The sequence below is a fragment of the Corylus avellana genome, chromosome ca11 (assembly GCF_901000735.1).
Source record: "Corylus avellana chromosome ca11, CavTom2PMs-1.0".
In the NCBI taxonomy this organism is placed as follows: domain Eukaryota; kingdom Viridiplantae; phylum Streptophyta; class Magnoliopsida; order Fagales; family Betulaceae; genus Corylus; species Corylus avellana.
This window is the reverse complement of record NC_081551.1, coordinates 6410753-6427849: the sequence shown is the minus strand read 5'-3', so window position 1 is coordinate 6427849 and position 17097 is coordinate 6410753. Positions and strand designations below refer to the sequence as shown.

At 35.3% G+C, this 17097-nt stretch overlaps 1 protein-coding gene across 1 annotated transcript; it reads right to left on the bottom strand.

Moving 5' to 3' along the window:
- Positions 1 to 369: 369 nt before the first annotated feature.
- LOC132164947 (secreted RxLR effector protein 161-like) lies at positions 370 to 999 on the bottom strand. Its single transcript, XM_059575468.1, has one exon. It carries the CDS (start codon positions 997 to 999, stop codon positions 370 to 372), a length of 630 nt encoding a protein of 209 aa, XP_059431451.1.
- Between the last annotated feature and the right edge of the window lie 16098 nt (positions 1000 to 17097).

Below are 17097 nucleotides of genomic sequence, written 5' to 3'. Positions count from 1 at the left end.
AAAATAATGCCAAAAAGAAAATGCCCTAGAATACCAAAGAGTAATGAAATATGCATGGATTATAGGCATGTTATGCAGCCGATCATGAGAGATCGCATACACTAATAGAATTCTTGAGATACTCGAACCTAGAGCCATCTAGGGGTTTTGTAAATAGGTGAGCTAATTGATGTTCAATAGGCATAAATTCAAAAGATACCACCTAGGTCTCTTACCAAGTCATGGATGAAATGATGACAAATGTCAATATGCTTCGTGCGAGAGTGTTGAACCGGATTCTTCGAGATATTGACGGCACTAGTGTTGTCACAGTAGACAATCATCATCCCTTGAGCAATCCATAATCAGCAAGAAGTTGCTTCATCCAGATTAGCTGCGTGCAACAACTCCGGCAGCTATATATTCAGCCTTAGTAGTGGAGAGGGAGATGGGGTTTTGTTTCTTTCTCTTCCAGGCGACCAAGTTTGTACCCACATAGAAACAACCGCTAGATGTACTCTTCCGATCATCTGCATTTCCGGCCCAATCAAAATCAAAATAACCTACAAGCTCAAGATTTGTTTTTCTAAAAAAACTAATATCAAAATGGACAGTGCCATTCACATACATGAGGATCTGTTTAACAGCTGTCAATTGAGATTCCTTGGGATTAGCTTGAAATCGAGCACAGACACCCACACTGAAGGATATATCGAGCCGACTAGATGTAAGGTAGACAAGGCAGCCTATCATGCTTTGGTACAAAGATTGTTCAATAGATTTCCGAGCCACATCTGCACTCAGCTTGACACTCGTACTCATGGGTGTGTGAGCATGACTTTTTCCATCCAAATTGAGTCTTTTCACAAGATATTTGGCATACTTCGGTTGAGACACAAAAATACCGTTGGTGGATTGCTGGAATTGGAAGCCTAGAAAGTATGTCAGCTCACCATTCACACTCATTTCGAACTCTTGTTTCATTTCCTCGAAGAATTGATTAGCATGCGAGTCAACCATAGAGCCAAAAATATGGTCAACTTATATTTGGGCAATTAGTTTTTGGTCACCTTTTCCACGGATGAACAAAGTATGGTCAACCTGTCCTCGAATGAAACCATGTGAAAGAAGATATGTCGTGAGATGCTCATACCATGCTCTCGGAGCTTGCTTCAATCCATATAGCGCCTTCTTCAGCTTGTAAACATTTTTCGAATATTGAGGATCCTAAAAGCTCTTTGGTTATGCTACATACACTTCTTCTTGAAGAATGTCGTTGAGGAAAGCACTCTTGATGTCCATCTGATACAATTTGAGCAAGATATGACATGATATGCTGAACAAAATTCCAATGGATTCCAGTCTGGCTACTGGTGCAAACGTCTCATCAAAGACCACTATCGGAGCTACCAATTGTGCCTTGTTTCATACCACTGTACCATGCTCATCGAATTTATTCTTGAAGATCCATTTGGTACCGATGATATTTTGATCTTTTGGTCTTGGAACTAAAGTCCACACATCATTCCAAACGAACTGATTTAGTTTATCATGCATGGCAGCAACCCAACTTTCATCCTCTAATGCCTCATTAACTTTCTTTGGCTCAAACTGAGAAAGGTAAAGGTAACAGGAATAAGACACTTGATTAACCAACATGTTTCGCAATCGTAGACCTACATTGATATCTCCCAGCAAATCGTAGACTGATTTAGTTCATCATGCATGCCAGCAACCCAACTTTTATCCTCTAGAGTGATTGAGTTTAACTCTGGTGGAAGGTTCGTTGGATACCATGTTCAGAACTGGTGACCGAGGCATGTTTCTATCTTTTGCAACTTGAGGTATTGTTTGATTGACTGCAGTGACATCTGACTAGGAGGTGCATGGGTTTCTGCAGAAGTGCCTGCTTGCTCCCCCTCAACATAGGGTTCATTTTCCTCAATATGGTCAGTAGTAGTTTCATCATCTATGACTACATTAATTGATTCCATCACTATCTTGGTTCTTGAGTTATACACCTGACTAGCTCGACTTGTGGTGGAATATCCAAGAAAAATACCTACATGACTCTTTGCATAAAACTTCCCCAAGTTCTCCCTATCACAAAGAATGTAACACGTACTTTCGAAAACCCGAAAGTATTTGATTGTGGGCTTCTTGCCTCGCCATAGTTCATATTGTAACATCCCGATATTTATCTTCTTTTATCTTGTAAATAAATTGAATGTTACGCTGAAATAATCTTACACAGCGAAAAATTTGAAATTTATCAATACAAAACAATACTCTTAAAAATACTTTTCTTTATACAAAATACCCACAATTATGCCGAACAAGGCATTTATACAAATCTATCTGACTGTATTATCTCTAGACAAATTTCACCAATTTAGAATCTTTGTACATCTCAAATATGAAGCTCTAATCACAACTGTATAATTACCTTGACTTCCCATTCCTGCAAGCACTACAAAAGCTGTAAAGTAATGAGTCAATTGATTCACAATAATATAAATCCTTGTTGAAGCAATTATATCAAAAGGCCAAACATTTAATAAAACTACAAAGATCTGTATTATTGAATATCAATATCACTCTCAGTAAGTAAGAATACTTACTGTGGATTACATGAATGGATCGTCAAAGGTAATTACTTATTGAAACCATTCTGCTGAAATTGATCATTACCCATAACTTTCTCAATGACTGACTTTCTCTCTCTATCGCCCAAACTCTCTTTCTTCCTCCTCAGCTCTCTGTCTCAATTCTCCCTTCTCACTCTTGGTTTCTCTCATCTTTGAAAATTCTCTCTCTCTAGCTCTCTTTCTTTCTCACTTATACTCTATGATTATGCAATATGTTGAGCAGGGGAGATGAATTAAATAGGCAAAATAAAGTAAGATGGAATGAAGGAAGAAGAAATGAAAATTAAATAAAAGAAAGGTAGGTGTGTTGTTGGCAAGAGTGGGTTGGTGGAAATAAAGAAAAGAAAGATGATATAACTTAAATGGTAAAGAAGGAAGAATATGCGTGATTGAAGAGAAGAAAGAGAAAAATAAAGGAAAATAGTGTTAGTAATGTCAAAAATGGACAAAGAAGAAAAGTCGACTAATTTGGATACAAATTTTTCAAAATCTGACCCATCATAATCTGTCTAATGTCCTAATTTAATCAGTCACCAAATATTATAATCATACTCCAAAATATATTAATCAATCTTCAATTACCATATCTCTTAAATTACCCAATAAAACATTCAGAAAAAATCAATATCATATGATCTAATAAATTCCTCAAGAATAAATATCATTACCTAATCATCATCAAATAAGTATGTCTAAAATAAGACTTTTAAAATCTGGGGCGCTACAATCTTCCCTCCTTAAAGGAATTTCGTCCTCGAAATTAAAACCCATAAATTATCACCTATCTTCAAATTGAGCGACCCAATTTGAAACAAATCTCACTTAAACCATAACTTACCCAAGTTAGCGTATACCTTTAAACTTCTATATGTTTATAAAGTAAATACCGTAACATTTTCCATACACAGGCGATGTGAGACGCTACAAGCACTCTTCTTGGGCACCAGTGTCACCGTTGACAATCCTCAGGGAATTTCTTCATTCTCAGCCCTTAACTTTTGGCCTCTTATACATTTCATTGTGTCTTAACTGACATCCTTATAATATAACCCACTTTTGGCATCACCAACGTATGTCCACTAGCGGCCCTCATAGGCTTGTGCATGCTCCCACCATCTCAGGCTGGGCAATGCTCTGATACCATTTTGTAACATCCCGATATTTATCTTCTTTTATCTTGTAAATAAATTGAGTGTTACGCTGAAATAATCTTACACAGTGGAAAATCTGAAATTTATTAATACAAAACAATACTCTTAAAAATACTTTTCTTTATACAAAATACCCACAATTATGCCGAACAAGGCATTTATACAATTATTAAAATAAATAAATAAATAAAGTTTGAATTTTTCGCTGAGTAACCGGACCTCTTGCCTCATTAACTAGTGAGTATTCGTGTCAAAAAGTGAAATTTTTGGGTTGATTAATAAAATGGCTAGCTTAGCTTTGTAGCCTTTTTGACTCGAGTTAGTAAGTCCTTAGGGGTGTCTTTACACCTAGTGCCCTAAAGCCATTTGGTTTGGGAGACATTGGCCTAACACTCGATATATGGGTCAACTAGAAAGCTTAAGGGAGCTAAGCATTGCAAAGCCTACAAAAAAAAAAAATTGTATATATATATGCCTTGGTTGTTTCATTTGATATGAAGTCCAATGAATTCTGAGATGTTGATTCTTTCATATTGGAATTATTTTGAAGCCCCATGATTATGTGTTAGTTCACTTTGCACTAATTGAAATTTGTGTATCTCAATCTGCCATTGGTAAGTGATTTGACTTATAACTCCTTGGAATTTTGAAGATGGAGTTTTTAATTTTAAGTTTGCTAAGAAATGAGAACCATTATTTTTGTGATGCTTTATCCTTTTGAATGACATAATGATGACAATGTTTGTGGGTATCATTCCTGGAAAACCCTCACGAGACTTCACTCGTCTTCTAAGGAATGCTTAGAGGTTTAAAAGGCTTGTTGCTTACGCTAAATGCAATCGTACATCCCACGAAAGATGGACTTATCTTTTTGTTTTTCAGTTTATTTTCTATTTTGTATTGCTAAGGGACTAGTAATATGTAAGTTTGGGTGTGATAAGTGCCGAATGTTGCACATTCAAGCCCCTTAATTTGCATATATTAATTCCTTAGCATTGTTATTTGTTTAATTTTGTTTTGTTTTTGTGTTTTCAGGTGTTTAATAAAGATACAAGAAAATCATTGATTTTGGGCGCAAAATGCAGTTTACTGTAGCATATTCACTGTAGCAGTTACTGTAGCACGTTACTGTAGCTACAGTACGCTCGAGCGTACACGCGCGGCAGAGGCAAAAAGCAGTCTAAAATTAATAAGGAAAGTTTTTCTAGGTCTCCCAATCCGACTGGGAGATTGAAATACGATTTTTCTGGGATTCCTAGGGCTTCTAGGACTCTCCTAATCCCTATAAATAGGCCTCTAAGCATTGAGAAAAAAACAAACACCGCTTCCTAGAGCTAGAAATTAGAAAATTATCTTTGGAGCTTAGAAGATCATGAGCGGTTAAACCCCTTTGTGGGGTGTTGATGTAACCCTATCCAAGCACAATGGTTTGATTGTATTTAATTTCTAGATTTTCAATTTATGCATATTGATTGTATAACTATGAGGATTGCTACAATTGATTTATGTTCTTCATATTAAATGCAATTGTTCTTAAATTCCAAAATCAATATTTGTGAAATTCTTCTCTTGTCTTAGAAAGTATTTTACTTTTATTGATCTCAAATCATTCTTGTTTTCTGTGATTATGAGGATGATGGTTATACAATGGGTTTAATTGACATATGATCAATAGGATTTGATAAGCCATGCCTAGGGAAGACGGATTGTACTACACCCTAGTTTAGTGTAATTTAGGTAGACAGTCCGTGCCAACCGAAGATGGGTTACACTTATTCATTGATTGTATGTATCCTGTTAAAGAATTTGATAATTTATACCTAGGGAAGACGGGTCGTACCACATCTTAGTGGTTAGGTGGACGATCCGTGCCAACCGAAGATTGATTATGCTTATTCTTTAATGAGGTAGTTTCTTGTTTATTTATAACATGCATAGAATGAATTTCTGGGATTAATTATGATTAACCATTGTTGTGCGGATAGAGGTGAAGTCAATACCCTACACTCTCTCTTATTTTAAATCTCTTTTATTTTCATGCACTTTAGTTTTAAAGAAAATCAAATCAATTCTCTTTTTAATTAAGTTAATTTTAATCTTTCGAATTTTGATAATAAAACCCCTGCAGTCCTTGAGGTTCGACACCCTCAATATAGCCCTATCTTACAGGATTCGTACTATTGCGAGTGGTTATTTTTATTATTGATATTTTTGGACACAAAAATACCACATCACCAACGTATGTCCACTAGCGGCCCTCATAGGCTTGTGCATGCTCCCACCATCTCAGGCTGGGCAATGTTCTGATACCATTTTGTAACATCCCGATATTTATCTTCTTTTATCTTGTAAATAAATTGAGTATTACACTGAAATAATCTTACACAGTGGAAAATCTGAAATTTATCATTACAAAACAATACTCTTAAAAATACTTTTCTTTATACAAAATACCCACAATTATGCCGAACAAGGCATTTATACAAATCTATATGACTATATTATCTCTAGACAAATTTCACCAATTTAGAATCTTTGTACATCTCAAATATGAAGCTCTAATCACAACTACATAATTACCTTGACTTCCCATTCCTACAAGCACTACAAAAACTGTAAAGTAATGAATCAATTGATTCACAATAATATAAATCATTGTTGAAGCAATTATATCAAAAGGCCAAACATTTAATAAAACTACAAAGATTTGTATTATTGAATATCAATATCACTCTCAGTAACTAAGAATACTTACTGTGGATTACATGAATGAATCGTCAAAGGTAATTACTTATTAAAACCATTCAGCTGAAATTGATCATTACCCATAACTTTCTCAATGACTGACTTTCTCTCTCTGTCGCCCAAACTCTCTTTCTTCTTCCTCAGCTCTCTGTCTCAATCCTCCCTTCTCACTCTTGGTTTCTCTAATCTCTGAAAATTCTCTCTCTCTAGCTCTCTTTCTTTCTCACTTATACTCTATGATTATGCAATATGTTGAGCAGGGGAGAAGAATTAAATAGGCAAAATAAAGTAAGATGGAATGAAGGAAGAAGAAAGGAAAATTAAATAAAGGAAAGGTAGGTGTGTTGTTGGCAAGAGTGGGTTGGTGGAAATAAAGAAAAGAAAGATGATATAACTTAAATGGTAACGAAGGAAGAATATGCGTGATTGAATGGAAGAAAGAGAAAAATAAAGGAAAAGAGTGTTAGTAATGTCAAAAATGGACAAAGAAGAAAAGTGGACTAAATTGGGTATAGATTTTCCGAAATCTGACCCATCATAATCTATCTAATGTCCTAATTTAATCAGTCACCAAATATTATAATCATACTCCAAAATATATTAATCAATCTTCAATTACCATGTCTCTTAAATCACCCAATAAAACAATCAGATAAAATCAATATCATATAATCTAATAAATTCCCTAAGAATAAATATCATTACCTAATCATCATCAAATAAATATATCTATAATAAGACTTTTAAAATCTGGGCCGCTACAATCTTCCCTCCTTAAAGGAGTTTCGTCCTCGAAATTAAAACTCATAAATTATCACCTATCTTCGAATTGAGTGACCCAATTTAAAACAAATCTCACTTAAACCATAACTTACCCAAGTTAGCGTATACCTTTAAACTTCTCTATGTTCATAGAGTAAACATAGAGTAACATTTTCCATACACAGGCGATGTGAGACACTACAAACACTCTTCTTGGGCACCAGTGTCACCATTGGCTATCCTCAGGAAATTTCTTCATTCTCGGCCCTTAACTTTTGGCCCTTATACATTTCATCGTGTCTTAACTGACACCCTTATAATATAACCCACTTTTGGCATCACCAACGTATGTCCACCAGCGGCCCTCATAGGCTTGTGCATGCTTCCACCATTTCAGGCTAGGCAATGCTCTGATACCATTTTGTAACATCCCGATATTTATCTTCTTTTATCTTATAAATAAATCAAGTGTTACGCTAAAATAATCTTACATAGTAGAAAATCTGAAATTTATCAATACAAAACAATACTCTTAAAAATACTTTTCTTTATACAAAATACCCACAATTATGCCGAACAAGGCATTTATACAAATCTATCTGACTGTATTATCTCTCGACAAATTTCACTAATTTAGAATCTTTATACATCTCAAATATGAAGCTCTAATCACAACTGCATAATTACTTTGACTTCCCATTCTTACAAGCACATCAAAAATTGTAAAGTAATGAATCAATTGATTCACAATAATATAAATCATTGTTGAAGTAATTATATCAAAAGGCCAAACATTTAATAAAACTACAAAGATCTATATTATTGAATATCAATATCACTCTCAGTAAGTAAGAATACTTACTGTGGATTACATGAATGAATCGTCAAAGGTAATTACTTATTAAAACCATCCTGCTGAAATTGATCATTACCCATAACTTTCTCAATGATTGACTTTCTCTCTCTGTCGCCCAAACTCTCTTTCTTCCTCCTCAGCTCTCTGTCTCAATCCTCCCTTCTCACTCTTGATTTGTCTCATCTCTGAAAATTCTCTCTCTCTAGCTCTCTTTCTTTCTCACTTATACTCTATGATTATGCAATATGTTGAGCAGGGGAGAGGAATTAAATAGGCAAAAGAAAGTAAGATGGAATGAAGGAAGAAGAAAGGAAAATTAAATAAAGGAAAGGTAGGTGTGTTGTTGGCAAGAGTGGATTGGTGGAAATAAAGAAAAGAAAGATGATATAACTTAAATGGTAAAGAAGGAAGAATATGTGTGATTGAAGGGAAGAAAGAGAAAAATAAAGGAAAAGAGTGTTAGTAATGTCAAAAATGGACAAAGAAGAAAAGTGGACTAATTTGGGTACAGATTTTCTAAAATCTGACCCATCATAATCTGTTTAATGTCCTAATTTAATCAGTCACCAAATATTATAATCATACGCCAAAATATATTAATCAATCTTCAATTACCATATCTCATAAATCACCCAATAAAACAATCAGATAAAATCAATATCATATGGTCTAATAAATTCCTCAAGAAAAAATATCATTACCTAATCATCATCAAATAAATATATCTAAAATAAGACTTCTAAAATCTGGAACGCTACATATATGGTGTCTTGTTAGTTGTCGGTCTGAGAAATACTCGATTGATAATATGACATGCCGTATGGACAGCTTCCCCCAAAAAATGTTGGGCCATATTCTTAGCATGTATCATGACTCTAGCCATTTCCTGTATCACTCAATTCTTCTACCCGACCACCCCATTTTGTTGAGGACTTATGGGAGATGAGAATTCTTGTTGGATACCATGTTTAGCACAAAAATCTTCGAAGTTAGAATTCTTGAATTCTCTGCCATGATCACTACAGATTCATTTGATTTGACAATCTTATTCATTTTGGATCTTTTTGAACAAGGTCTGAGCTTGGTCAAATGCCTCTGATTTCTCTCTCAGCAATCTTACCTAGTTATACCAAGAGAAATCATCCACAACCACCAAAATATATCTCTTGCCTCCCAAACTCGTTGTCTGTGTAGGCCCCATTAGGTCCATGCGAAGAAGCTCTAAGTTTCTAGAGCTGAAAATGCCTGTAGTCTTCATGTGAGGAGTTCTAGTTTGCTTTCCCAATTGGCATGGTTCACACTTTCCTTTTTCAACCTGATGGATCTTGGGTAAATCAACTATACCTTCCGTCTTTGAGATCTTGACAAGATCATGAAAATTCAGATGCCCCAATCGTTGATGCCATAGTTCTCCAGTGTCCAAGGTTGCCTTGTTGCAACTTATCTGAGAGTTTGGGGAGAAACAATAGCAGTTGTCAGCACTGCGTTCTCCTTCTATCAACCATTTTTCTTGAGAGTCAAATATATTGCATTCTTTCTTAGAGAACTGAACGACGAGATCATGATCAAAAAATTGGCTAATACTCAGTAGATTTGCCTTGAGGACTTCAACATACAATACTTCTTGAGGAGTATGAGCATCGAGAATTTCCACTATTCCTTGACCGATTACTTTTGAGTTGCTGCCATCTCCATAAGTGATGTTTTTACCTCTACCTTCCTTAAGTTCTTTGAAGAGGGACTTATCACCTGTCATATGCTTGGAGCAACCACTATCCAAATACCACAAACAAGAGTTAAGCACACTTAAGGCAGTATGTACAACTAAGCACAAATGATCTTTCTTTTTAACCCAAACTTGTTCTTTCTAAGGGGTTGTTTTCATATGATTAGCAGTCAAATTAGACATATCTTTCATATTAGCAGAATTTGACAAAGCAGCTAACTTTTCACCAATGAGTTTAACTTGAGTAGTTAAAACTTTTAGTTGATTCCCAAATCCAAGTTCATCTTTCCTAGGGAAATTCTGTTGAGACCATGGTTGTTTAGCCCCAATTTGAAAACAATTTGGCCGAGTATGACCCATGACTCCACAATGATAACAAGTAGGGATAAACTTAGAATTTGAGTTTTTCTTACTGAGACCTTGAATTTAGACTTAATATTCTTGGTCACATCTTCTAAGGTTTTTTTTCGTAAGCATGAGTTCTCAGTCATCACATCTTTCATTTTAGGTTTCACAAACATGATCTTAGAAGTGTAAGCAACATTGGAAGATGAAGAAGTAGAAAACTTACTAAAACCCAATCCAGTCCTGTCATATGAATGTTTTTGATTTCCTAACATTTGATTAAGTTTATCACTCGATTTTTTTTTTTTTTTAAATGATCCTTGGAATCATTCTGATCTTTTTCAAGAGATTTAACTTTAGCAATTAAAATGTGGTTTTCAAAAATCAAGGTGTTATGAATAGCAAGACACTCATCCATAGAATTCATTAACTTTTGTTTCTCAAGTTTAGCTTCTTTAAGACTTTTCAAGTTTCTCCTGTTCTGCTTGTTCAGTTTATCACATTCTTCAAATAAGTTATTATAAGCAATTTGTAAATCATCCTCATAATCATATTCATTTTTAGGATTGTTTAGCATATGAGGTGAATTACTCATCTTATAATCATTATCATAGGAAGTAGTAAAAGCTAGATAATTGACTCATTCCTCAATTTCTTCTTAAGATTCCTCTTTATCAGACTCATCACTTTGAGTGACATTAAAAGCTTTACCTTTGGACTTTTTCAGATTTGCACATTCAACTCGAATGTGACCCCAACCCCCACATTCATGACACTTGCGTCCACTAGTAAACTTATCCCTTTGATCGGTCTCATTTTTTTCTCATGAATTGCCTCTAAACTCACCTTTAGGTTTCAAGGTACTTTTGAATCTCTATTTCTAAAGTTTCCATTCACGGGTCTGAAGATCTTTCATATAACGATCTCAAGATCTTTTTAACAATTTTAGCATTTGTCATTTTAATCCCTAGATTGATAGTAGAGTTTCTAATGACGCTAAGGTTTGAGTAGAATTCATCAAATGTTTCATCTTCCTGCATTTAAATCTCTTCAAACTAAGCAACCAACATCTGAATTTTTGAAGATCTTACAACCTTAGTTCCTTCATATGTGATTTCTAAAGTCTCCCAAGCTTCCATGGCTATCTCACATAGAGAAATTCTTGAAAATTTCTCATTTAAGATAGATATGAAGATGGCATTTATCACTTTGTCATTGGCAGTAGCAACATTCTTTTCCTCCCATTGACCATTCGGCTATTGCTTTGTCTGGACTAGTCCATTATACCAGACGTCAATGGGTTTAAAGTATGCGCTCATACAGATTTTCAAAAGAGTATAATTCATTCCATCAAAGACGGGAAGAGAGTAAGGTGCAATAGTATGAGACATTTGATACGGACTCTCGGATCACCGACAGGAAATAAATCATTCACAGAGTGAACCCGTTCTAATACCAATTGAAAAACCTAATTGACTCGAATTTATACCTATTCTGATTGTATAGGTGTTTCACAAAATAGTGTGCAGAAATAGATCTAACCTAACATAGAATAATCAACCAAATACAGACATGCAATGAATATTAAAGAATACAGATATTTGGTTACGAAGAGGAAACCATTTAGAGAACTCTCTAAATGTAAAACCTCTTCGGGGTAGCCAAACTCAAGAAATCACTTCACTATAAAAAAAAAATAATAAAAAAAAAAAAAAGAATTTACACAATGTCAAACTTACGAAACCTTTGCTCCTGACAATCCAGTATACTAGACAAGCGACCCACTTGTCTGCTACCGCAGTAGTTCTTCCAGAACTTCTAAGGGTTTCTTTTATGTGATCTCCTTCACCGGAACTCCGATTGGCTTCAAGTGTTGATCATAAAATAGATGATGAGATTTCTCACATTTACTCTAAGAGAGATACAAATGCTCCAGTTCGATATCTCTATCACTCTCTCTTAGCTCACAATATTCGCTCTCTAAATACATACATCACAATGTGCATACAGATGGTATAAATATAAATTCGCACAACAATAAGGTGGTTGTGTCCAGACAGGGTTAAGTACGTGTCCAGACACAGCTAGGGTTACATATGCGTAAACCCTCAATGTCCGGACATGACAAGCCCAATGTCCGGACAGGCCAAGTAGAATGGACTTTCTAGAAATGTTGTCCGGACACGGCTTCTGGCTATCCGGACAGGTCTTGAAAATAAACTTTCTAGAAATGCTGTCCGAACACAGCTTCTAACTGTCCGGACAGGTCTTCAAAGTGAACTCTTTGGAAATGCTATCCGGACACGGCTTCTGGCTATTTGGACAGGCCTTAAAAATAAACTTTCTGGAAATGCTGTCCAAACAAGTCTTCAAAGTGAACTCTCTGAAAATGTTGTCCAAACAAGGCTTCTGGCTGTCTGGACATGTCTTGAAAATAAACTTTCTGGAAATGCTGTCCGGGCATGGCTTCTAGCTGTCCAGACAGGTCTTCAAAGTGAACTCTCTGGAAATGTTGTCTAGACACGACTTCTGGCTATCCAGACTGGTCTTCGAAGTGAACTCTCTGGAAATGCTACCCGGACTTGTATTCTGGATGTCCGGATAGGCTACCCTCATTTTCATCTAATTTCACATAAACCACAGAATATGCCTAACCAGAAACTAACATATGTGTTTTCTACAGATGAGGCATTGAAGGAAGAAATCACTTGTTTTTTGAATGTAGTTTTTGCCGATGGGTGTGGAGGATGAATATGGAAAACTGCTTGGTGAGCAATCTTTCATATGGATGGGATGCTATTGTTAAATTGGGTGAAAAGGATTGGAAGGGTAGAGGACTAAAAGCTATTATCTACAAACTGGTGTTAAGCTCCACTGTTTACAGTATATGGAGAGAGAGAAACAATATCAAGAATGGGAATCAGATTATTATATAAGAAAAACTTGTGCAGAAAATTAAGTGGAATGTAAGATCAAGGGTGGTGTTTAAAGGGAAGTATAAGAGAAAGAAGGAAAATGAAGATCTATGTAATAAATTTGTACAGTTGGAGAGCATTTTTTTCTGCGGGATGCTGACCCTGTTTTGTTGTTGTATGCTGAATAATGGTGTTCTGTTTTCAGTGTTGTTGAAAGCTTATTCAGTTAGGCTTTTGTTAGCTAGACAATGTATGAGTTGTTGGTTGCAGGTTGTAAATGTTTAATGTCGTTTGGAGTTTAGGACTCACTGTAGTTTCCTTGAGACTTCCTAGCAAGTTTGCTAGAGAGTGTTTTTACTTCATTGTTAGATATGAAAGAATTACTTATTCATAAAAATTATATATATATATATATATATATATATATATATATAATAAAAAAATAAAATAAAATAAAGAACAGTCAATTGATTGGTATAACAGTATATAATCTGTACACATTGATATTGAGATGCCTCCAAAGAAGCTTCAAGGGTTGGTTGTCGTATGAAGTATTGACAAAATATGACAAACAAAAATGACACAAATCTCATTAGTTCCAACACAAAAGCTATATCAAGAGAACTTTCCAAAACAAACAAATAGCTATACAAGCAACTATACATAATTAATGTACAAAAGCAAAAATTACATCATGCAAACAGAGTAAAAGTCACACCTTCTCTCCGAATAAAAGTCTCAAACTTTTCAAATATACGAAACACAAAAACCAACCTTCAAACAAAAAAAAAACACTTTATCCGCGACATTTATTTGCACTTTTAAGCTATGTTTAAAGTATGACACTTTGCTACCTTGCCTCCGCCAATTGTTTTAAATTCGTCGTTTTTTTTTTTCTTCCAAAATATCCCCGTCAAGTTAAAAAAAATAATAATAAATAAATAAATTAAAAATTAAAAATTAAGGGGTGGCTTTGGCCCAACTGGGGTGGCCAGCCACCCCTTAATTTTTAAAATTTAAAATTTTAATTTAATTTAATGTTTTTTTTTTTAACTTGAGATGTGGGCATTTTGGGAAAAAAAAAAAAAAGAAGTCAGAATTGTTGAATTGCAACAATTTGGAAGTTTAGGGGGGTAAAGTGTCACTTTTTAAACATTGAAGTTAAAAATACTGCAAATAGGTGAATAGTTCATGGAATAAAATGTATTTTCTCAAAATATATATATATATATCGTAGAAAATCAACCCACCAAAAACAGTCTCCACTAATGAGAATGAAAAGAAAAGAATATAATAAAAAAAGAATACCACAAAATTCAATCGCATGCAACTTCTAATGACAAAGAGATTGAGTCCAAACCAAGCGTTTAAGGCTCAATAAAACGTTCCAACACAAATTATATGAAGTAGAGAGACAACAGAGTAAAAGTCAAGCCTTCTCTCCAAATAAAAGTCTTAAACTTTTTCAAATAAAACTTTTTGGCAGCACAAACTAATGATTTTTCATGGTTAACATTGTTAAGAATTAGTTAAGCAATTAGTACTAAGAGTGCAAATTCCACCTAGGAGAAAATTTTAGTCCATGCATGTTACTTTCCCAACTCTCTCATTTCTCTTTTCTGATAGATGGAAACTCATGCATATTTGGATTAAAAAAAAAAAACCATTATTGATCTTCAATCTCATGAAGAAACACATAATTAGAACATAATTTTAAGCAAACGGGTATTCAAAAAAATACAAAATTGAGACAAACCCAATACAACAAAATGATCAAGGAAATCATCTTTCATTGTAGAAGGAGATTCATAATGTTTGCTTTTGCGGGAAGAGATTGACAGCCCGATAAAAAACCATTAAAGGTTTCAGTCAAGGCTCTCTGTACGCTAATTTATTAGCTCTACAACTAAACAGTACATTTCAACTTCTATCATTTGTTATAATTAAATTACAGTCAGAACAGTACTGGCTCTATGTTGCAGACTAAGTTTCAATGAATTGATGTTGCAAATAAGTAAAAACCAATGTATTCTAAAAGAACAGTGGCTCTCTAAGGAAGAACTCAACTTTTATATATATGTATATATATATATATATATATATATATATATGATAAGTGCATTTGCTATAAAGTTCATGTTGTTATGAACAATATAGAATCGAAAAGATAAAGATTAAGAGAGAGAGTCGAGACACAAATTTAACGTAATTCGGCAATGTGCCTACGTCCACAGAGAAGCGGCTGTATTTTACTCTTAATGATTCAGGGTTACATCATAACATGAAAAGGTTAACCGAGGCTAACATTGACATTAATAGGGTTCTTGAGAATATAGATGATATTTAGGGTTAGAGTATACCATGGAATTCAAGAATAATAGCCATAGTATTGCAGTTGAAGAATATCACTAAGTTACACTTGAAGACTATCACTGAGTTTCAGTTGAATAGTTAAAGACTATCACCTAGCTAACCAAGCTAGAGTAGAAATCTATTTGTATCCAACATGATTCTCCTATAAATAGGAACGTGTTATATTGTAAATATTACTCAGAGAAATAAGAGCTTAAGGCTTGATCTTGTGGATGTAGGTCATAGACCGAACCACACATATCTCTGTGTCATTATCTTATTATTTCTGCATTATTATTTCATACATGGTATCAAATCTTTTTCGGCTAACGCCAAAGTGGTCCTGGGAATTTTTTATTTTCTTCTATTTTGTTTTCTTGTTCTTTACCGTCAATATTTTTGCAGATCTCTTTACATTGATCTTGCACTATATATGGCCAGAATAATTTTTTTTTAAAAAAAATCAACAGTGGTTCCGGCAACTTTTGCCGCCTCCGGTGACCAATTCCACATGGCCTTCACCAGCAATCCAACAGCAGATCATCGTCACACTGCCTCCTGTCATGGACAACGTCGGGTGTTCCGCCACTCATAACCCGGTTTGATCTCTCTTCCACCATCCCCGACTCAGATTCGGTGCCCGGTGTCGCCTTCCATCGCGAGTGGCAGTCCACTGTTCAGAAAGCGCTACTCAGCTGCGCCGTTCACTGCCGATCTTTGCCGCTCAACGGCCACAGATCCACAAAGTGCAGCGGCGCAACCACCTTAGCCATCCTCTCCGGTGTAAACTTCTCCACCGTCTTTGTCTCCCTCAGATTTCGTTTCAGATCCGGAGCCTTCTCCACGGTTGTCAATGCCCAGCACTGGCGTAGCAACGTTTTCCTCCGCCTCCGACTTCAAACGGCGTGTTTTTCGGCGTCCTACAAGGCTTGGAGGTATGTTGTACGTGATAGGAGGCCAGGGCAGCGTGTGCTGAAAATTTGGGTAAGAAATTGAAGAAGAAGGAGTATGTTTGGCTACAGGTGTGAGTTATTCTTATTTGAGTGCAAAGCTATTCCTATTCTAGTTTAGAAATATAGTATCCTAGTTTAGTTGTTATACCTGGAGCTGTTTGGTTACGGGATTAAGGTTATCCTTTTCCCAGTTCATGTAATCTGAGAATAGGATACTTTTTCAATTAAAAAAAAAACGAAAGATGCATGTTAGCCCCAAGTGGCGAAAAAAAAAAAATCAAAGTCAAAAGAGGCTAAGTTGCCCGTCCATTGGCCCATAGTTGGCCCATTTTTCTTTTCGGCTCTGTGGTATTATTTCAAATTCAAGCTAATTTTAGCCCATAGTTGGCACATACTAGCCATAGGAGCCGATGCTGGCCACAGTTGCCGAAGTTCAAGTTCAAGAGCAGCTGCTGTTTCAAATCCGGCGCCATCAACTCCACTCAACTACCTTGGCCGCCACCAACTCCAATGAGTTTCCGATCACCATCTCGGCCTTCATTGCCAACCAAAGAACAAACTCAAGTTTTCACAAGTTTACACCTTAAGTTACCTTGAGTTTGAGGGGAATGTTAGAGTATACCATGGAATTCAAGAATAATAGTCACAATATAAAACTATTATTG